Source organism: Symphodus melops (assembly GCF_947650265.1).
Source record: "Symphodus melops genome assembly, chromosome: 23".
NCBI classification, from domain to species: Eukaryota; Metazoa; Chordata; class Actinopteri; order Labriformes; family Labridae; genus Symphodus; species Symphodus melops.
This window is the reverse complement of record NC_136713.1, coordinates 4,557,545-4,577,700: the sequence shown is the minus strand read 5'-3', so window position 1 is coordinate 4,577,700 and position 20,156 is coordinate 4,557,545. Positions and strand designations below refer to the sequence as shown.

The window sequence follows — 20,156 nt, the reverse complement described above, 5'->3', positions numbered from 1 at the left end:
GAAATATATTGAACGGTGTTTAAAGAAGTAATCCATCACAACAACCACTATGGCTTCACATTGATGACCCCACCTGTCGCCTGTATGTGATGTGACTGTTGCGTCACCATGGTGACAGACCGAAGAGGTGATTTGACGACATGGTGCCTGCTGCCAGCTGTCAGCGAGGAGGAGGAGGGTGGAGTGGGGAATGGAGGAAAAGAGGCAGCAAGCCTTCTCACTCCGTTGACCTTCAGTGGCAGGTCAAAGTCATAGCTCGCCGCCTGCAGGAAGAAATCTCCTTGATTGTCCTTTTATACTTCTTTGACATTTTCAAGTATTGCTTGTACAAACACACATTTCAGTTTTTTATAAAACTGAATCAAAATGGAAAATTAGTAATCTCTGCCAAGACTGTATGAGATACAATTAAAGTTAACGGCAGCATCTCTACCACCTGCTACTGCGTGATTATCAGCTGCTCGAGATACAAGGTCAAACGTGCCACCTGTACCGTCCTCTGTACTTTCACTGTTTATTAGTTAGCTTTCAGCTAGTTGATTACAAGTTTGGAAAAATAGAAAATGGAAAAAGATAAGAGATTGAAAGAGAAGGCGTATTCACAACAACAACCTTTAAAAATGAACAGGCCTGAACTACTGTTTATTATTATAAAAAAGATAAAGTGTACATGAGCTATAACTCACTTTATGTCTAAAACTGTGTTTGCACAATGTCCCTCCTGAATCATATACATCCTGATATTTCTTTTTTCACCACTCAGGCTTCATCTGAAGTCTCTAAAATGGTGTGAATGTAACGCATTGGTCAAACTCTCACGTGGGTGGGGGAGAAGCTGAGAGAACAGTCCACTCTCTGGTTGCCTTGGACTTCCACAACAGTCACACCTGGCACTGTATCTGCTGACAAAAATCACACAAAGAAAAAACACTCAGCAAACACAAAACAATCTAAATCTTAACCAAATACCAAGGGTTCGACATGCTGCGCTGTGTGTGATGTAAACGCATACCTGCTGAGGGCTGGCACAGCGACAAACAGAAGTCTGTGTATTCTGACAGGTCGAAGGTGACCCGGGCTTCAGCTGACGAGCGGTTTGTCAGAGCAAATGGAATCGCTCGCTGAGAACCAGCATAGACACCACCGAACTGGAAATGGGACTGAAAACAGGGAGGGGGAAAGAAGCAGCAGCAGAGAATCAAAGGTCTCAAAGATAAATGACTCAGGATGCAAAACATTGCACGTGATACACAGTAAGGCTGACAACAGGATTGTTGATTGTAAAGGACGTATGTTTCTAACTAAAGAGATTCTACTCGTCCTGTCCAGACATTCAAATATGTAATTATTTACCATATCAAGAGACCAAACATTACAGACTGTAAAGCTTCTATTAACTTTAACAAATGATGTACAAGGGTTGTTTTTGAACTTTCAGAACACATCAGTAGAATAAGCTCCTGCCTTGGAAGCTTAGCTGAATAAATGAGAATGAAAAAGAATATTAATCTGCTTTTGAAAAGCAAAAATGTACAAAAGCAGAATATCCTTGACTCCATTTTTGTCAAACGTGCAACCATTGATGTTTCCAAAGACAGACGCACAGATGTCAGTGATAAAGAAACAGCTGCTGTTTAGACAGTGGGGGGTTTTGTTTAGTTTCTACTAAATGTCAGTAAATGGAAGTCATGTGGTTGGATATTTTTTTGTTCTTTTTGTCTTTCTATCCTTCAGTCTTGAGAGAATGATTTCCTTCTCTTGTCATCGTCCTTTCTTTCATCTAGAGAAACAGTTCCATGGACCACCTTCACACAGTTCAGGATTTATATAAACATTTCACTGTTGCCACAGACTCGGGGGGATTGTGGATATATATGATAAAGTTGGAACAAACTAAAGATCACAGACAACATATATACTGCATGTCAAAGAGACGGACCCGTATTTGAAGTAGTGGAGAATCCAACAAAACGTCCTTAAAAAAGGTTGATCAGCGTGACAGTAAACCTGTGTGGATTAGATGGTCTATTTAAAGTCTGCTGTCTCTCCAAATTTAAACTGGGTTATCCTTAAAAACCTGAGTAGACTTCAGTTTGTCCCAAATATTAATTACCACTTCTACTTCTACTAAAACCACCATCTGACCTCCTCTGAAGTAAACCTATCACGGTAAGAGGAAAACATTTATATCTCAGTTCATCCTTTTTGGATGATAAAATCCTCTTTAATGAATCAGTTCTTGTGTTCAGTAAAGGTGTTTTAAGTTCAGTTCCTTATTATGATTACAATCATTATTTTCAAATCGATCTTTTATGACAAGTGCAGCCAACACAGAGACAGAACTGTTGATTAAACTGATTGCACTTGCTGCATGAGCAAGCTGGCACATTTCCATATGAAGTATATATGAAGCCTGATAATAAAGGACTTACTCCATTCTTTAAAAACTACTAAACCATTAGCTTTTTATGCAATCTCTTTTTATTTTTATTTCTGTAGTTTCGAAAAACTGTGCATAACACAAACTCACCACACTGACGTCTACGTTTGGAGGCTCCACTGATCCGCCCACTCGAAGCTCGATGGACTTCATGTTCCTCAGAGCTATCTGTAATACACAAAACACAAGCGTATTTAAGGTCATTCCTGTCCTCTGTTTTACCAACACAAAGACAAATCCTCATCTCCTTCTCTCTCACTTCCACTCTTGTGTCAAACTTGAAGACAGAGTCAGGGTTGAAGTGGATCTTGAGTGTGGTCTGCCCCCCGCTTGGCACCATGCCCTCTGATGGACTCACCACCATGCCTGGCAGCGGGCAAACATCCAGCACCTGCATCGCACCAACAAACGCAAGAAGCAGGGAGGTTAACTACGTTTCTTATTTGGTTTGCACAAGTTGCAATGGTCAAAGCATGCATGCTTGTGTGTGGACACCTGGTAGAACGCATGGTTCTGTCCTGTGTTGTGGAAGACTGCAGTTCTGATGGAAGACATGTTTAGGGGCACTGATCCAAAATAGACCCTTTTCTCAGCCAGCTGGATGCTTGTGCTTCCAACCTGAGAGAAACACAGGCATGAAAACTACAAATGTCCTTGGTGTTTAATGTCTTTCTCCAGGTATATTTAATCCATGGTATTTTGTTCTACATTTCCCCAAACCTGCCTTATCTAATGATAAATCTAGTCACTGATTTCCCACATTTTACACAACAGCTTTTGACAGTCCCCAGAGCGCGTGTATTTGCTGCATGTGTATGACTCAGTGAAGAGAACAATCTACAGATGATGACACACAAGTGCAAGTAAGCGGGAGACATTTTTCATTGAAAAAACATAAAAGTCCCATAGCTAACTTTTAACACAACACTGCTTGTTGCTGTGTTCTGCTCAACTGAGGCTGCTGTCAGAGGAGGAATCAATACCTGCCTGTGTGATGGATTTTGCCCTATATGATTGTTGAACTTTGGGGGAAAACGAACAGCCTCGTTCTATTTGACCAGTCATTTCATTTCCTTTGTGAATCACCTTTTAGACTGTTGAAAATCTCGTTAGCTTTTAACCTTTATTACAGCTTTGCTGAGTAATCTCAAAGCAACTTTGCATCAATTATGTTTGGCTGTTATTCAGAAGTGTAGAAATTAGAATATTGCGCAGCATAAAACATTTCAATGGATCCAGAATACAGGGAGTACATCGCTGTTACTGGAATTCCATTTCTCTCGAATAAAATCAAGTCTAGTCTTCATTAATCCAATAATCAACCATTCTGTAGAGTTGATACTCTCTCGTTAGATTTGGGAAGCAGTTATTTTAAAGAAGATCATCTGTCTGACAGCGACACTGGTTAGGAGGGTGAAAACTGAAGCATTGTTTACGTCCTCGAGATGTTATAAAGGTTGGGAATATACTGAGGACATAAATCAATGTTTTCCAGCGATCAGATAGTGCTGTCTGCCGAAAATCAAATATGTTCCAGCCACAAGAAAAGATGTCATCGATACCGCTCTAACTCCCATCTGTTGTCTCCTGTCTGCCCAAAAAAGAAGCCGAGTCCTGAGTGTTTATAAATGCATATTATGTCCTGGCTGACCTGAAGGTGTTGTATTCTACCTCTCTTCTTTTTCTGATGTCTTTACTTGCTTTTTTTGCCCAACATCCCAAAGTTGCAAACCCTTGATCCAGATAGATTCTGTAGAGGTGGCTTAAGGTACAGGGCTGAGTTTCAAAGTGGCTACGCTGTAAATCTTCTCACTACTGGCCTCCATAAATCCAAGCCGACCACAGCTATTCATCTCTTCATCTTTGTTGAACCTAACCTTGGTGACACAGTGCAGATGTTGTGTATTGCCGTCATGGACACACAAAGCAAAGTCTCCTTCAGCAGGGGAGGAGAAGGATGGATGCCACACCACCTCACAGTCCAGTTCCCTATATGGCTCCACTGTGCCTGAAGGAGGGAGGGGCATCAGATGTATAAGCTCAAACTCAAACAGTTAAATCCATTTATTAAATTTTACCAGAGAAGCTGAAAGCAAACATATCAGAGAGGGAAACTGCAGTTTTTGCACCTGTTGCAGGTCTGATGGAGAACAAGATGCCGCTATCTGTGACTATTGGTTTCCATGTGAATGCTGCAGGGTGGTTGCGCTTGTTTCGAAGAGTAACCACGCTCCTGTATCCTGATTGAGCAAGAAGATTCGGGGTTGGGCGGAGGACCAGCAGGGTGGTCGACAACTCCAAAGCTACAGGGACGACCTGGGCCTTGACTAGTATCTGACCGGGGTGTTTCTTGTTCACAGAGTAAGACACCGGTCTAGAAAAAAGAAGCCTATTTAAATTTTGATTTTTATGCATTTGAAATGTGTCCAGCTGTTTCTCAAACCAACCTGTAGAAAGGACCAAGGTTTTTGCTTTGAAAGGTCAGAGGTAAGGTGTTGTGGGAGTGGGGTGGCAGGACGTGGGAGAGGGGTGAGGAGCCCTGCAGCTCAGGGCAGTCCACCTCCAGCTGAATCCAAACAAACACTGACAGATGATTGATTAGCTTCAGCTCCTCAACACACACTGACTGAGCACACACCTCGCTGAAGTCCACCAACAACGGCCCTGATGAGGAACAAGAGAGATTTTAAGACCACTTTTAATCTACAGTATGCCGCAGCACTGAGCTGATGTTAAACATCGTGTTAATTCAAACCGTGTAGAAACAGCTTGAAACTTTTCTCCTACTTTGTACTCAAGCTTTTAGTAAAAACAGTGTCTGTGGAGCCTTTGCATGAAACCTTTACCTATCTCAACCTGGTTGAGCTCTTGAGCAGTCAGAGTCCTGTTGCAGTCTGCCACCTCCTGGCCAGTAGAGGGAATTACATGCATTATGTCTGAACCCTAAATGATGAAGCACAACTTTATTTGGGTTATCTGTCATTTAAATGAATAAAAAGATCACTGTTTGGACATTATTTGGTCTGACCTGGCTGTTGGAGTGCCCTGCTTTGGATGTTGTGTTTTTTGGGCAGCTGCCTTTGGGCTCTGGTGAAGAATAAATATGCTTCATATTAATCTTCGAGATCGTACTCATCTCCAGGTTGTGGAGGCGGAGTGTAGGGGGAACAAGCCCTTGAGCAGGAACTATCCCAATATCCACGTCATCGTTTACTTTCTCCTGCTGTCTAACATCAAAATAAACAACAATACTTACAGTTGAGCTAAAAAAGGCCGTCAGGACAGGAATCAGATGATCTATAAGGAAGCATACCTCTCCTTGATCTTCTCCAGGCGCATTTGTCTTAACTGTTTGAGGAAGTCTTTGTAAATCTGTCTGTGATGCTGTCTCTGCTCTTTTTCTTTGTCAGTAAAAGAATAGTCTGTGTCCACATAGTGATAGCGTTGTACACCAGTGAAGATGGTCCTGAGAACAATCAAGACATGATATCTTTAAGTAAGAGCGTTGTGTAAAATCTCCTCTGAGACATAAAATCTATTCATGAATACAGGCTCAAAGTTTGGTTTTTAAATACTTACTTCCCCAAGTACGACATAAATATATTACATGAGCAAGTAAGTGTTGTGAAAAAACAAAAGAAATGAAAATCACTCTCTGTTTTTAAACACAGATAAGTGGACAAGTGGACGAGTGATCCATGACCTCTACCTGTACTGTCTGTGTGCAGAGGCAGGCCTGACGCTTGTTGCTCTGTCATTAGGAAAAGCCAGGAACTCCTCCTCTACTTCTCTGCTCTGCTTCTTTTCAGGTCGATGTAAGTGAAGTCGTGTTTTATCAGCGCTGAGTACAGCGGCATGCGCCATTTCTCTGCAGAGAGCCAGTTCGCTGGCTCTAACGCGAGGAATTGATCCGGTTGGATTGGTTACTGTAGGAGTGATGCCTGTGAAACAACCAAATCGAGGATCTCTCAAATCATCTGATTAAGGGAAAAGTATTTCTTATCTGTCTTACTCCAACATTTCCCATGAAAGAACATCTTGCAGTTAAAAACACATCAGTGTGTGTCATTGTTTTTACTGGTCGGCCCTTGCTTTCGTAACCACGAGCATACACTGTAGTTAGTAACATTCATTCAGCAGGATATGTGGATTCATCACAGCAAACAACAAAATAAAATCCTTCATAACAAATGTACCTTTCCCCCTCTGTGAAAGAAGCATTTGCAAAAACTACAGTGGCCGGCTAGCATGGAAAAAAGGAGGATTTCAAACTACATAACTGGAAGTTGTTAATATTTACCAGGATTAAGTTTAGGTCCATGATGTGTTGTCTCAGCGCAGCAAACAGCAGACAGGTGTAGGGTAATGGTGTGGAAGCTGCAAAGCTCAACTCCAGTTACATCTGCAGTGTTGTTACGTCCCCTCTGAACAACATGACCAAAGACATCAAGTTTCTGTAACACCTGGAAGCTTCCTTGCTGCCGTGCAGTGAAAGACAAAACTACATCCTAAAAAACACAACAGAGAAAGAAACTAGAGCAACATTCACATCTCCATTTGGCTTTATAAATACGTAACTGAGTCGATCCCCGTTCTTACCTGGCACTGCCCGGGGGGGATTGTGCCAGAGGAGGGCTTGGCAGTGAAATGTGCTAACTTGCAGAAGCGGAAAGTTACAGGAAGTTGAGGGCAGAGGTTCTGCAGTACACACATCAGGTCAACACGTCGACCCATCACACAGGTGAGAAAATCGAATCTTTGATGACTTGGTACCAGAGCCACGGGCAGTCCAGAGCCTGTCACTGCCAGCTCCACACTGCTGTTAGCTAAAGAGACGGAGAACAAGTAAATGCAGAGTTTTAAGAAATCTGCTGCACTGAAAGTGACAAGAACATCACTGCTGACTTGAAACAGACGCTCAGGTATCATCTATGCGTAGGAAACACTGGATTACCATTACGGTGAGTGAAGCCATGCCTGCTTCCCACTGACTCAAACAGCAAGAAAAGGCAGTAGTCCTGCCGGCTCGCTGAGTAATCCTTCTTCTTCTCTTCAGTTGTACTGAAATACAAGCAGAAAGCAGGAGACCGGGGTTCAATTCCCTGACGGGGAGTTATTATTTTTTATCCATATATTCACCTTATATTGGCTTTAAAAAAATATCTGGAAACCTGATATTTAACTGAATTTCAGACAAATTAAGAACCCATTCAAAGGCAGTTTACCTCATGCACATGGGGCTGAAGTGTACGGTCACAGTGGTTTGGTCGTACGGTCCCAGCTGACCGTGTTCAGGGACACACACCAAGACCTGAGAGACATCTCGTCTGACTGTGCTGCACTTCTTCATTCCTTCAAGCAGGACGGCATCTGTGCTCTTCTGGAGGTCTGCTCCCTACAAAGTCATCACACCCTTACCCTGAACTTTCACCAGATACGTGTGCATTGCAAGTACGCTCCGGTCCGTTACGGCTCTGTGCACCCTCGTCTACGGAGGGCTCCGTACTGCTGCAGCTGGAAGCAGCACAGCGGAGCCAGTGGAAGCAAACACACCCGCTGCCGTAGCGGAGTGGAGATGGATTGAACACACATCTGGTGGATCTAGGCTTTAGTCTCAGTGGTCAAATGTGACTTCTAGTTTCACAGCATGCAGAGTGCAGACCAGTTAATATTTTACATTGTACATTCCTAAAAACACTTACATATCTTTCTACATTTCCACTGTGCAGATAAGCCAGAGACACCTCCTCTCTCTGAGGGCATTACTCACCACCTCAGTCCCAGCAGCAGTAGTCTGGAGCAGGCAGACCCAGCTACAAGCCTGGGGTGCATTGTTCCTCAGAACCACATTCTCCATGCCAGACGTTCCAAAGTACACAGGTCCAAACCAGAGACAGGACAGTGGAGCGCCCTGTGAAACAGCACTGGATTACAGAAATACACACAAACGTATTTGCATGGCCACCATTAAATGTGGCAAAAATGTGAACTCAGTTGTAAGTAAAGAAGTTAAGTTTTTATTTTGTATAAGAAAGTGTAAATTGTACACAAACTCCTGACATACCTGCATGTCAAAGAGCTCAAGGCACTGGTCCACCACCTCAGCTCGGATTCTGAGAACAACAGTAGATTGATTCTTGAGTTTGACCCTGGAAAGGAAAGAGTGTGAGGATCAGGGCTCTCATTTAAAACCACTGCATACACAGAAAACGATGTTTGTGTAAAACAAACCTGATGTTAAAATGTGCACACTGACCCAGGCTTACGTACATTTTGGAGGAATGGAAAATTGGCGACGCGAAGTGCAGAACTGTAACCTGCAGAATGTATATTGATTTATCTGACACATTTTATTTCACTATATGTTAAACTTTACTGACAGATCCACATCATAATATATCCTAATCTTTAAAACCGGCCTTTGTTTTATTTAGGGTATACGTGTGCAGGCAGTGAGCAGTTTTCAGTCAGCAAATTTCATTATGACAATATTTAAACTTACACAAATGAATTAAGGATTACTGAGAGACACAGTGATGGCTTCACACATTTCTCGTTACTCAGCACGTCTTCATCTCCTGCACGTTTTTATTGTAGAAATAATTCAAGTGTGGAAATTAAGTCGGGGGATCTCTTGTCTTCTTTGGACTCTATTTCCATCCACGAGCTGCTTTGCATTGACCATTTATGGTTAAGTGTGGGCGGCTCATTGGACTAATGTATGTGCACACATTTCCAGGTGGATTGGGATTTATAAAGGGAACATTGTGTGCATGTGTGCTTATGAACTGATTCATAAATGGGAATTATTTTGTGCGCACGCCATTTCTGGATGACTTTGCGATAGTGGCCAATACAGTCAGTGCATGATATCCGTTTTTCAGAATTCTATGAAGTCGATCTTACAGAGCTGTTTCATCAATCTGCTTGGGTTCATCTGTTCGCAGTTCCACTTCAAGCCGTTGGGTGGCACAAGCTGCAATGACTCCACTGCAGGGAGAAATTCTGAGTGAAGGGTCTCCATTGTACTGAACCTGGAAGAACCCTGAAATGTAAAACAGCACACATACATATGCTTGTTCTTAACAGGAGAAATTACATAGTAACCTTTCAAGCCAGCTTATTCAAACATGTCTCTCAGAAATGTCTCTCGCGAAGAATGCACTATTTTGCTCGCTTGGCTCAACCCACTCCAACAACTTCCCTTGCATGTGTGACAGAAGCTGGATAGTCTTGATTTACCTGGTGCTGATCCCTGATTGGTTATAAGGTGGTGTTTGCTGATCACCTCACTGCTTGCAACAATACAGCCAAAGTCTAATAATGGGTCCATTATAAGGGAACAAACCCTTGGAAACCTGCAGAAACACAAGGAAAAGTTTTGATGAGTTAAACATGTTTGGAGATGTTTATCATGACTGTCTGTGCCGCAGGAAGTGTGAAACTTATTAATCCTCAGTATCTCAGCATTAGTGCCTATACTTACCCCAGCACTGGGATTGTAATGGTCTCCACATCATTTACATGAACCACAAGATTGTCTCTGACCTCCTCCTCTTCTCTGGGAGTGAACTCCAGCAAACCGCTTACAGACAGACCAGGGGCCACCACCTCTGCAGAGCCAGATGCTGTGAAGCTGAACACCTGCAGGTCAAAGAAGAAGAAGAGATAACATGACAAGGGAGTGCAGAGAGACAAATAGATAACAATACCAACAATACATGCTTTAGGTTTTCTAAAACTAAAGCATTTCTTCGTTAATTTCACTTTCTTTTGATACTTGACATTTCAGTGTTCCCATTACCTTAAATTCAGGCTTTTCAATCACTATTTTCTTCAAAGTTTTCCCAACATTTGTCGCCCTTATTGTCGTCCTGTAAACTCCTCCGACTTCAACGTCTCTGAACTCGACGAACGGCGGGTCAACTCGAACACAAATGTCAGCCATGTTATAACTTTAAAAGTTACAGCTTATTCACAGGCAGCAGGTATTTAAAATATTTCAGTTTCGTCGCTCTAACTTTTAAAAACATTTAAAACATTTCATCGTGAAGTTTAGTCCGCTGCGTGAGTCACATACCGATAGTCACATTAACCGTTACTACCCAAACGTTGGTTACTAGGCAACGCCAGCCGTTGGTGCGCTCGTTTTACAGACCTGGTTCGTTCAGGCGGGCGGTTTTAGCATGCTACTCATTTTTTTCCAAACATTGTCAATAAGTCTATTTTATTGACTCTATTTTATACATAACAGAGAATGAATACATTGTGTAATTGCAGATATACAATAAAATCAAAAACCAAATTAATATTGATTTATTTTGTGTCTGACTTGTTATAACATATTTAAAAATAACAGGAAATTATCCACATTATTACTTCAAGTTGAAAATAAACAATTTCCTCAAATGCTGAATCACAGTCATTAGAGTTCATATGATATAACAAGAAAAATATCTTTCCTCAGTACATGATACAAAAAGATAGAGCTGGGTAGACATTGTAAGTCAAACTAACATTACAAAGAAAATAAGAGTCCTTTCCAAAAATGTGAGAAAGGTTATCATCTAAATTAGGAAACTGGGGCGCTGGATGTTGCACGCCCCCGGTACATAGGTTATAGTCCTGATCAGCAGCGACCGTCGGTTTGAATCTGACCTTGGCCCTTGCTGCAAGTCACCCCCCCACTCTCTCCTCCAAATGTTTGTGCTTACTCTCCAGCTGTCATATCCAATAAACGCAAAATAAAAATTCCAAATAATAATAATAAAAAACAAAATCTATTTTAGCCAAATACTTGAATTTCACATAAGAGCAGCAGAGCTCTCCCATATCTCATCATCATAAACATAAGAGGTTGTTGTGGTTGAAACATTAATGCTGTGGAAGTCTTTTGTGGTCGTCTCTTTAGCATTTTGGATGAGATCCTCAGCAGTCCTCTCAGAACTCGCTGCTGTATCTTCATAATCCTCGGATGGTTCTGTACATACTTGTGACCACTTGTTACTCGTTTCTAAATCCTCCTGATGACTAATTTTTGCTGAACTTTTCTCTTTACAAATCGGAGACGCAACCAAGACTTCCTCTGATGCTTTCACTTTCTTCTGCTTTTGTTCGCCATCTGGTATAGTGGTGGCTGCTTTGTCATTCATTTCCCCCTGCCTCTTTTTGCTTTCCAGGCCGAAGAAGTTATTGCGGACGACGTAGCGCACACACTGCAGGAGGACATTCCTTTCATGGCGGATATCTGGGGCCAGTAACTAAACAGAGTGGAGAAAAAAAGATCAATTCCACCATGCTCGTTTTATGCTTTTGATTTATGTATTTCTGGATAATCTCAGAAGTCTTCTTACCATCTCAAGCAGAGTAGCACGACGCATCTGGGGTGTGTCTTGGCGTCCTCCTCTACCACGCCGTCCTCCTCTGCCTCCTCTACCTCTTCTGTTGTGAGGTGTGTAAGAACAGTCAGACTGGGATACTAATTCAGTTTCTATTCCTTGTGAAAAGGTGTCCTGGCCTCTTGAGGGTGCTCCGTTGTGGGAGTTCGGTGATATTGTGTTTAGGAGAACCTTGTTTTCGTGCACGAGGTCCCTGGCTCTCTGAATAGGGGTGGCTGAAACACGACAAACAGAATACTATTAAAACACAAAGACATTAACAGAAGGAATAAATACTCACCACTAGTGATATGTCAATGCAGTATTTTTATATAAAGAAATCATAACTGGTACCATTACTACTGTATATGTTGAGCCATCTAAGCTACACATCGTGTTATGTGGCCACTTGAGGATGGTGTCAAACTCACCCTCTGGTTCTTGATCACTTTCACTGTCAGTCTGGGAACCGTAGTTGGCAATCAGGGATCCCAGAGCTGAGCTCATCTGCTTAGGGGCCACAATCAGACTGCCAGACCTCGGCTCAGCAGCTGGGTCGTCTTTGTCAGAATCTGGACATACAGGAGCAAATGTAAGAAGTAGAGATTGTATCTTTGTTAACGCTCCTGTAAGGACTGTTAAGTGTGTGTCACTTTGGCGCCCCCCTGTGGACAACACAGTTCCTTGTATATGTTGTACTTATGACAAGTAAGGATTTTGCAAAAAATCCTTAGAAAGTTGTACAACCATGAGTTCATAACACCACCTGACACCTACCACACTGCATTAATTTCAGGCATCAAAAATAACTAAACAGCAATAATCAGGCTTGTCTTTGACGGTCTTGTTTGCTTCAATAGGTCACATTCACACTGCAAGTGTTTTGCGACTGTGATTTTAATGAGAATGTGAACATCAAAATTCTCATGGACTCAAGTTAGATTTGGGCCATTATCATATATGGATTTCCATAAGCCACATTTTAAAAGTCATGTCAAGAATAGCCAAACAAAAAAAACCTGAGTTGAGCATTAAGGCTTGCAGTGTGGATGCAGCTTTAGTGACATCGGTATTCCTTTCAGTGTATTTTACTAAACAGTAATGGTGTAGACCATATAAATCCAAGAATACAAGTGTCAATAATTCACACAAACTTGACATTGATGTGTCACTAACCATGGTCACAACTGGCCAGTGCTCCCAGTGGATCCCCTTCCCTGCTAGGCTGGGTGAGGGGTGGAGGTCTTTCTGTAGCACTGCTGTCTGATGGGTGAGGGCCTCTGTTGTGTCGCCCATAGTGATCTCTGTTACCCCAACCACGACCACGGCCCCGACCCCTTCCTCGTCCTCTCATTCGTCTGGGAATAAAACATTAAAGCCTGGATTAAGATGAGATGTCAAAGTAAATGACAGAAAAATATATCTGGTTAAGAAAAAAAAGAAGACAGAAAACAGTCACAAATGTGTTATTTTACCCGAACTGAGCTGTGTCTAATACTGCTCCTGTCTCCTCCCGCGCCACCATCACTTTTCTCTTCTGGTCTATATTCTCAAGCGTTGGATAGTTTCTTGAAAACATTTGAAAATTGAAAACATCATGACATTTTGCTGATTGGAAAAAGACAAAATATAATAGTTAATGTGTTACTATTTTTTTTATAGTTCAGAAATCAATAATCGGTTGTAAATACTGACTTGCGTCTCTCCTCTCTCCATTTTGCAATCTCATCTGGTGTGTCCAGCTTGATTCTTTTCGCTCCTGGTGCATGGTTCTACAGACAGAAAATGTAAACACTAACATGAGCAAAGAAAAGTAGCCTGCAGAAATCGTCTGGAGCACACTGTGTGACCTACATTCTTCCAGTGGATGCTGACAATTTTTTCATGAGCCATGAAGCTGCAGTCGGACACAGAACACTGTGGGAGAGATTGATTGGAGCGGTGAGTAATAATCACATACAGATTTCAAAACGTATCAAATAAATAAACGAAGTAAAACACCTGTAAAATTACCTTGACATGTTGTGAAACGTGTTCATCATACTTTTCCTGGTTTTTAAAGCCACGATCACAGGTGTCACAGAAGTGGGAATACTCTGGTTCCTTCTTACTCTTCTGCTTTGTTTGACAGAAAAATCAGTTCACTTAATGTCATTTTAGTATAAAAAGAAGAGTGAGGCTTACATGTTTAACTAATATTACCTTTTTCCCATGATTGTTCGGGCCTCCATAATAGTTCTGCCTTCCACCTCTATGTCCACCTTGATGCCATTCATGACCATGGTTTTGACCTGAAGACGAGAGTTAGACAGCAATGTGATAAAGACATACTGTGAAGACACCTGACTTTCAGTGCTCTTCCCTTACTGCCTCACTGAGGTGGATTCCAGGCAGAAAGAGGCAGTTAATATATCATCACCTGGGCAGGCTGGTCCTTGGTATTTAAGCTCCTCAGTCTCTGTCAGTCAACCCTTCACACACTCAAGCCACCACTGATTTACAGACTGCACATTCTTTGACTGATTTGTAATAAATTTGTATTTAAAAGACTATTTTAAAAAAACTGTGTGGTCTCCAATTTCCCTTGTTTTTAATGATCCTCTAATATTGTTGTATTATTTTAACCTATACGTCAGGCCTGTCCCCTTGTGGGTGATTTTTGCTTTGAAGAACATTGATAAACTCATTTAAAGGTCACTCACCGTATGGACCGCTGGTTCCATAGTTCCCCCGTACTGGTTGGTAGCCCCCTGCCCAGTGACTCCATCCGGCTTGGCCGCCGTTGTCCCAGCAGGGCTCAGAAGGTGCCTCGGACCAGCTCCACATGCCGGGGGTGAAGCTGCTGGTGCGGGTCTGCTGGTGGTGCTGGACCAGCTGGATAGAGTTCGTAGGGGGACAGCCGAAGTCCGGCGAAGGATAATGTCCAGCCTCATTCATACCGAAAGCTGAAGCTCTATGCACGTCGACAGTGAACTCTTCGTGAAATAAAAGTGTATTTTCTCACCACGCACGCACCTCTCACATGTGCATGTTTTGATCTAGTTTAGTTGTTCGTCACTTCCGCCAGAACCGGAAGCTAAAATAAATGACACGAGAGTAAAAGATAAGAAAGTAAACACAGCGGGGATTTTAAAAACATGTGTTCTCGTTTCAGATTACGCACATCGACTTTATCTACAACCATTTATTATATGTAATTATACTAAATAAATAATTTGAAAACTGGCGCATTTACGACAACTTCTCGCGAGATAAATATGGAGTCTTTATTTGGGTTGCCAGGTTGAGTAAAAACACCCGAATGTACATTAAAAAACATAAATACGTCATGAGGTTGATACACATATCAAAGTGTATTTAGATCTTTTCAGAGCAGACATTTACACTTTGGTGGACATAATGAACTAATATAGCCAGTGGGTGACGGTAATTCAACCTTTGAGGCTGAAGAAGAAGAAGACGTCGTCTTGTAGATGGGGGATATCGCTAGAAAGAACCTGGCAACCAAGAGTTTCCTGGGTCTCTAGCGCTCCCACCGCGTGCGTCTCTCACAGAGAACAGGAGCAACGCGTGGTGACTGTGAGGAGAAACCTGAAGTCTCTCTGTTAGAGAGAGCAGAAAGTCTGAATATTAACTGAGTCACCGTACAAAATGCTCGTCTTATTTGAGACCGCGGCTGGATATGCGATATTCAAAGTATGTATTTGGATTTTGTGTCCTGTCACTTTAAGAAAAAAAGAAGAGTTACCTTGTTTGAGTTAGCTTAGGTTAGCTTCTCAACCATTTACCCAAAGCCCACGTGGGTTAAGTTTTGCAGTATCTGACGGTGAACATAATTTGAAAAATAGATAGCTTACGTTGTGTCTGCATTTAAAAGTTTAATGTCAAATGTCTGCACGTGAGTAAACTGGTCGAGCACGAGCTAACACTCGTAGCAGTGTGAAGGCCTTGTAACCACGTGTGCATGTTGAGGCTACACTACCTATATGCATGACCACTCAACGTGCACAGAAACTCATTATTTATGATTATCATTAACTCATGATACGCAACACTATCTTAGACCTGTAAACATTTAAATGCCACTGTTGCCTTTTGATTGGTGACAACTTACTTAAATTTCATTTGTGTTTCAGGTTCTTGATGAGTCCAAACTGCAGCAGGTAGACGACCTGCACAAGGAGTTTGAAACTCCTGAAAAAGCTAACAAAGTGTGAGTGTTGCTGCTGCTGCTGGTATAACTGAGTCAACTATCACGATGTCATTGATTTGTCTGACCTTGTGTTTTTCCTCTCAGTGTGAAGCTGAAGCATTTTGAGAAGTTTCAGGATACAACCGAGGCTCTAGCAGGTAATATGTTCTGCACTGGTTTTGAGTTATTTGGTCTGTGATGAATTTCTGTGTCTGATTTTAAACAAAAACATGAGGCATCCCTGAGTATTCGTCACTACCACTGAGACCATCCGAAGTCATCTTCTGAGTATTTATGTTGGCAAGAAGAGTTTTAAAGCCTGTTTGGATTTTGTATTAAATGTAATGTTCTGTCCCTCAGCTGCCACTGCCCTCACGGAGGGAAAAATTGGCAAGAGTTTGAAGAAAGTGCTGAAGAAAGTTGTTGCCAAGGAGGCCCACGAGCAGCTGGCCATCAGCGATGTGAAGCTTGGTGGAGTTATCAAAGTAAGTCGACGTCTACAGCCTTATTAATCATAGGCGCAGCTTCAAATGTAAGCTGCTGTACATCAGTCTAACTGTCTGGGGTTTTCAGGAAAAGCTGGACCTCAGCTGCGTCCACAGTCCTGCTGTGGCTGAGCTGATGAGATGCATCAGGAGCCAGATGGAGAGCCTGATCACTGGACTTCCTCCGAGGGAGATCGCTGCCATGTCTCTCGGGTTGGCTCACAGGTTAGTAAGCAAACGCAAAACGGTGGTAAATATATTTAAAGTGAACGCTGCCTATGATTACACTTGCTGTCTGAAACTTCCTGTGGATTTTCCTCAGCATTCGTCACTACCACTGAGGCAGCAGTCTCTCAAAGGATATAGAAAGTTAAACTAGTTTGAAGGTTTAAGGTCACCAATAAAGATGTTTTCTCTGTGTTCTCCAGTTTATCCCGTTACAAGCTGAAGTTCAGTCCGGACAAAGTGGACACGATGATCGTGCAAGCCATCTGTAAGCAGCTTTGTTTAATCTATATCATCTCTGAAGAGCTCTGTATTGACATTATTGCATGTAAAATGAGTGTAAATTGAAATGAAGTGATGTCCTGTGTGTGAACATTCAGTGTGAAATAAATGTTTTCCCTCCTCATCTCTTCAGCTCTTTTGGATGACCTGGATAAGGAGCTAAACAACTACATCATGCGCTGCAGGGAGTGGTATGGATGGCACTTTCCTGAGCTGGGAAAGGTCATCACAGACAACTTGGCCTACTGCAAAGCTGTCCGCAAAATTGGTAAGAAAAATATCGACATGCTAACAAGTAAATTACCTTCCTGATAACTGTAGGCTGTTTGGGAAATCTCCTCGGATTTGAAGAGTTAACTAGACCCTCAAAAAGAGCTCTACATTCAAACTAGTAGCAACAGTGATCTTCAGAAGCTTAATGTTCCCGTGTGTGTTCCTCCAGGTGATCGTACAAACGTGGCCACCTCTGATCTATCGGACATCCTCCCTGAGGAAATCGAGGCGGAGGTTAAACTGGCTGCCGAGATCTCCATGGGAACAGAGGTGTCAGAACAGGATATCGGAAACATCCGGCACCTGTGTGACCAGGTGTGTGTCCTCCTCTGATCAGCTGAAGAGTTTAGTGTAGGAGAGCTCGAGTGACAGTAGTGATGATAATGACGTATGTCCTTTTCCTGAAACAAACATGTGGGCTTTCAGTCACTACCTCATCTGAACAGTCACAGTCCTTCGCTCCAGAAGGTACGTTCATGTTTTCCATTTGTTGTTGTAATAATTTTTTTTTTCTTCAGGTGATTGAGATCACAGAATACCGCACCCAGCTGTACGACTACCTGAAGAACAGAATGATGGCCATTGCCCCAAATCTGACGGTGATGGTGGGCGAGTTGGTGGGTGCCAGACTCATCTCACATGCAGGTAAATCCAAATGAATGGACTTTGCAGAACCATCCAAGCGGTGATGATGACGACGTTATGTCTCTTTCCTGAAAATGCCTGATGCTTTTAAGTCACTACCTCATCTGAGCTTGTGTTAAAATGCTCTTTAGGATTGCACTTAAAAAGAGCAGCACATTTCCTCATCCCTCTCGTTGCTCCCAAGGTTCCCTCCTGAATTTGGCGAAGCATCCTGCCTCCACAGTGCAAATCCTTGGTGCAGAGAAGGCTCTGTTTAGAGCCCTGAAGACCCGTAAAGACACGCCCAAGTACGGTCTCATCTACCACGCCTCCTTAGTGGGCCAGACCACAGCCAAAAACAAGGGCAAGGTAAGATCAGCAGGAGCGTTGAGCAGTCTAGGACATGTTTCTTCAAAGTTGAATGGTGAGAACTTCAACACTGATTGTTTCTGTTTTATCTGACTAGATCTCCAGAATGCTGGCCGCTAAAGCAGCACTGGCTATTCGCTATGACGCCCTGGGAGAGGACACCAACGCAGAAATGGGAGTAGAAAACCGTGCCAAGCTGGAGGCCAGGCTGCGACAGCTGGAGGAGAAGGGAGTAAGTACAACTTAGAACCTGTGTGGTTCTTCACAGGCTCTGTAAATGAGAACATGCTTAAATATCCACTAAACCTTTTAAACCTTACCAACCATAAGGAATGTATGACTGTCTTTTAGATACTTGCCCGTATTTAATTTTTTAACGTTTTGATTTGTTTACTCACAATCTAATCTTGTCACATTTCTGTTATCAGATTCGAAGGATCAGTGGAACGGGCAAAGCAATGGCAAAGGCAGACAAATATCAACACAAGAGGTGAAAAGCCACAAATAATGCTTCTCTCATGAGGAAGTATGTTCCCAAATAAGAATGAGATGTTTAAGGTCTTTTTCCCCCCCGCTCCACAGTGAAGTGAAAATGTACGACCCATCTGGTGATTCCACTATTCCCTCCACGTCAAAGAAGAGAAAGTTTGAGGAGGTCGAGAAGCAGGAGGATGACGACGCTGATGAAGAGCCTGAGACACCGGTGGTGAAATCCAAAAAGGTCAAAAAGGAGCCAGTAACAGAAGGTGGGTGAAACGGCCATGAAGCTGATCATGTGTCCAAGAAAACATGACGGAGTTTGTGACACTCAAATCTTCTTTTTTTTCCTGCATGTTCTGTAGAAGAAGCTGCAGAGGAGACTCCCAAAAAGAAGAAGAAAAAGAAGGGCAAGAAAGCAGAGGCTGAGGAGGAGGAAGCAAAGGAGGAGGAGGAAGAAGTAGCAGTAACAGAGGTAGAAAGTTCTGTAAAAATGCTTCTCGCTGAGTCTGGAGACGATCCACAGTAGAAATGTTTTTAGTGCTTTTTTTTTTTTTTTTCCTAACCTGAAATATCTCCCTTTTGTCTTTACAGTCGACAGAAAAGAAGAAAAAGAAGAAGAAAAAGAAGGCTGAGGAGGGGGAGGATGAGTGAAAATGTGGTGTATATATTTTCTGTATTAGTTTATATGGTATTTTAGTTTTCTGTCATTTATATGGAATAAGGGCAGGGATGTATTGAGTGCCCGTTTTTGGACTGTACAATAATTAATTTTACAAAACCCCAACATTGAAACTGCTTTATATAACTGTCAGTAAGTAGTGATTTCAAAATCTATTTTATATTCCATTTATTTGAGAAGATGTGTATTGAGTTTGGAATCATGGTTTTACATGTTTACGTATCTGAATATGAAACTCAGTTAAGAAAGGATTCCCTTTTTACTGTCCAAGACTGAACATTTGCCCAGGTGAAATAAAAGATTTTTTTTTTTTGCCTGAATGTTTTTGTTCATTTAATGATTTGTGAATATAAAAAAATACATTTCAGTTTAAAGCAAGAAACTACAGTGTGAGCTTTATTTCATTAAAGCAAAGTCTAAGTAAATTAAATGGAAGTGACCCTTTTCTTTCAAGAAGAGCTGTTCCTGTCGACAGCAAAAGCAGTTACAAGTTAGTTGTGTCATAAATCCATAGAGAGGTCCTGTGAACTGACCTGACCCGATGAGGTGCTTCAAAACCTAAACGTCTATAAAGCCTTAATGAGACGGGAAAACAACGCCTCATTTAAAGATAAGTTGCCCTGGTGATCCTGGGTGTTGTGAGGCATCAAGCATGCTTGTAGTTTAAATTCAAAGTAGTCCCCAGTCATCGAGCAGTCCAACCATCATGTGGAAAGTGAGCAGTCACATC

At 42.2% G+C, this 20,156-nt stretch overlaps 3 protein-coding genes across 6 annotated transcripts in view; 1 reads left to right on the top strand and 2 right to left on the bottom strand.

The window, feature by feature from the left end:
- LOC306818362 (cilia and flagella-associated protein 47-like) overlaps window positions 1-10,582 on the bottom strand; it is a 37,658-nt gene extending 27,076 nt beyond the window's left edge. The window contains exons 1-23 of one of the 2 annotated variants that reach the window (XM_079335915.1): window positions 10,245-10,582; window positions 9,927-10,084; window positions 9,683-9,798; window positions 9,347-9,485; window positions 8,505-8,589; window positions 8,211-8,351; window positions 7,666-7,835; window positions 7,395-7,501; window positions 7,040-7,266; window positions 6,741-6,948; window positions 6,150-6,381; window positions 5,754-5,906; window positions 5,469-5,667; window positions 5,287-5,383; window positions 4,888-5,104; window positions 4,570-4,814; window positions 4,318-4,448; window positions 2,936-3,058; window positions 2,700-2,831; window positions 2,531-2,608; window positions 1,013-1,160; window positions 820-902; window positions 74-263 (exon numbers count right to left, since the gene is read on the bottom strand). In XM_079335915.1, the coding sequence (XP_079192041.1) occupies window positions 74-263; window positions 820-902; window positions 1,013-1,160; window positions 2,531-2,608; window positions 2,700-2,831; window positions 2,936-3,058; window positions 4,318-4,448; window positions 4,570-4,814; window positions 4,888-5,104; window positions 5,287-5,383; window positions 5,469-5,667; window positions 5,754-5,906; window positions 6,150-6,381; window positions 6,741-6,948; window positions 7,040-7,266; window positions 7,395-7,501; window positions 7,666-7,835; window positions 8,211-8,351; window positions 8,505-8,589; window positions 9,347-9,485; window positions 9,683-9,798; window positions 9,927-10,084; window positions 10,245-10,388 (3,523 nt within the window). In that variant the 5' untranslated portion in view covers window positions 10,389-10,582. The remainder of the gene's footprint in view (window positions 1-73; window positions 264-819; window positions 903-1,012; window positions 1,161-2,530; window positions 2,609-2,699; window positions 2,832-2,935; window positions 3,059-4,317; window positions 4,449-4,569; window positions 4,815-4,887; window positions 5,105-5,286; window positions 5,384-5,468; window positions 5,668-5,753; window positions 5,907-6,149; window positions 6,382-6,740; window positions 6,949-7,039; window positions 7,267-7,394; window positions 7,502-7,665; window positions 7,836-8,210; window positions 8,352-8,504; window positions 8,590-9,346; window positions 9,486-9,682; window positions 9,799-9,926; window positions 10,085-10,244) is intronic. The other variant, XM_079335916.1, reaches the window with a different exon arrangement.
- Window positions 10,583-10,740: 158 nt separating this feature from the next.
- Window positions 10,741-15,026, bottom strand: nufip1 (nuclear FMR1 interacting protein 1). Of its 2 annotated transcripts, none has more exons than XM_079336767.1 (10): window positions 14,520-15,026; window positions 14,020-14,108; window positions 13,831-13,935; window positions 13,672-13,734; window positions 13,513-13,589; window positions 13,293-13,385; window positions 12,994-13,175; window positions 12,249-12,389; window positions 11,794-12,053; window positions 10,741-11,700 (listed from the first exon to the last, which is right to left on the bottom strand). In XM_079336767.1, exons 1-10 carry the CDS (start codon window positions 14,752-14,754, stop codon window positions 11,245-11,247), a joined length of 1,701 nt encoding a protein of 566 aa, XP_079192893.1. In that variant the 5' UTR covers window positions 14,755-15,026; the 3' UTR covers window positions 10,741-11,244. The 2 variants fall into 2 exon arrangements, with proteins under 2 accessions (XP_079192893.1, XP_079192894.1); XM_079336768.1 differs by having other exon boundaries at window positions 13,831-13,932.
- A 326-nt stretch (window positions 15,027-15,352) lies between these two features.
- On the top strand, window positions 15,353-19,746 carry nop58 (NOP58 ribonucleoprotein homolog (yeast)). Of its 2 annotated transcripts, none has more exons than XM_079335936.1 (15): window positions 15,353-15,513; window positions 15,954-16,030; window positions 16,115-16,167; window positions 16,370-16,494; window positions 16,583-16,719; window positions 16,923-16,987; window positions 17,135-17,269; window positions 17,444-17,589; window positions 17,793-17,919; window positions 18,104-18,267; window positions 18,365-18,499; window positions 18,696-18,757; window positions 18,850-19,013; window positions 19,113-19,219; window positions 19,339-19,746. In XM_079335936.1, the coding sequence occupies exons 1-15, from the start codon at window positions 15,469-15,471 to the stop codon at window positions 19,396-19,398; spliced, it is 1,602 nt and encodes a 533-aa protein (XP_079192062.1). In that variant the 5' UTR covers window positions 15,353-15,468; the 3' UTR covers window positions 19,399-19,746. The 2 variants fall into 2 exon arrangements, with proteins under 2 accessions (XP_079192062.1, XP_079192061.1); XM_079335935.1 differs by having other exon boundaries at window positions 19,110-19,219.
- The last annotated feature ends 410 nt before the right edge of the window (window positions 19,747-20,156 follow it).

Excerpts from the sequence above, each read along its gene's own strand:
- nufip1 (XM_079336767.1), bottom strand. The coding sequence starts at position 14,754 with ATGAATGAGGCTGGACATTATCCTTCGCCGGACTTCGGCTGTCCCCCT. Across the intron at positions 13,936-14,019 it reads CGAACAATCATGGGAAAAAG|CAGAAGAGTAAGAAGGAACC; the intron begins GTAATATTAGTT and ends TGTCAAACAAAG. Across the intron at positions 12,054-12,248 it reads AAGTGATCAAGAACCAGAGG|CCACCCCTATTCAGAGAGCC; the intron begins GTGAGTTTGACA and ends GTCGTGTTTCAG.
- nop58 (XM_079335935.1), top strand. The coding sequence starts at position 15,469 with ATGCTCGTCTTATTTGAGACCGCGGCTGGATATGCGATATTCAAA. Across the intron at positions 17,590-17,792 it reads TCCGGCACCTGTGTGACCAG|GTGATTGAGATCACAGAATA; the intron begins GTGTGTGTCCTC and ends TTTTTTCTTCAG. Across the intron at positions 18,758-18,849 it reads GACAAATATCAACACAAGAG|TGAAGTGAAAATGTACGACC; the intron begins GTGAAAAGCCAC and ends CCCGCTCCACAG.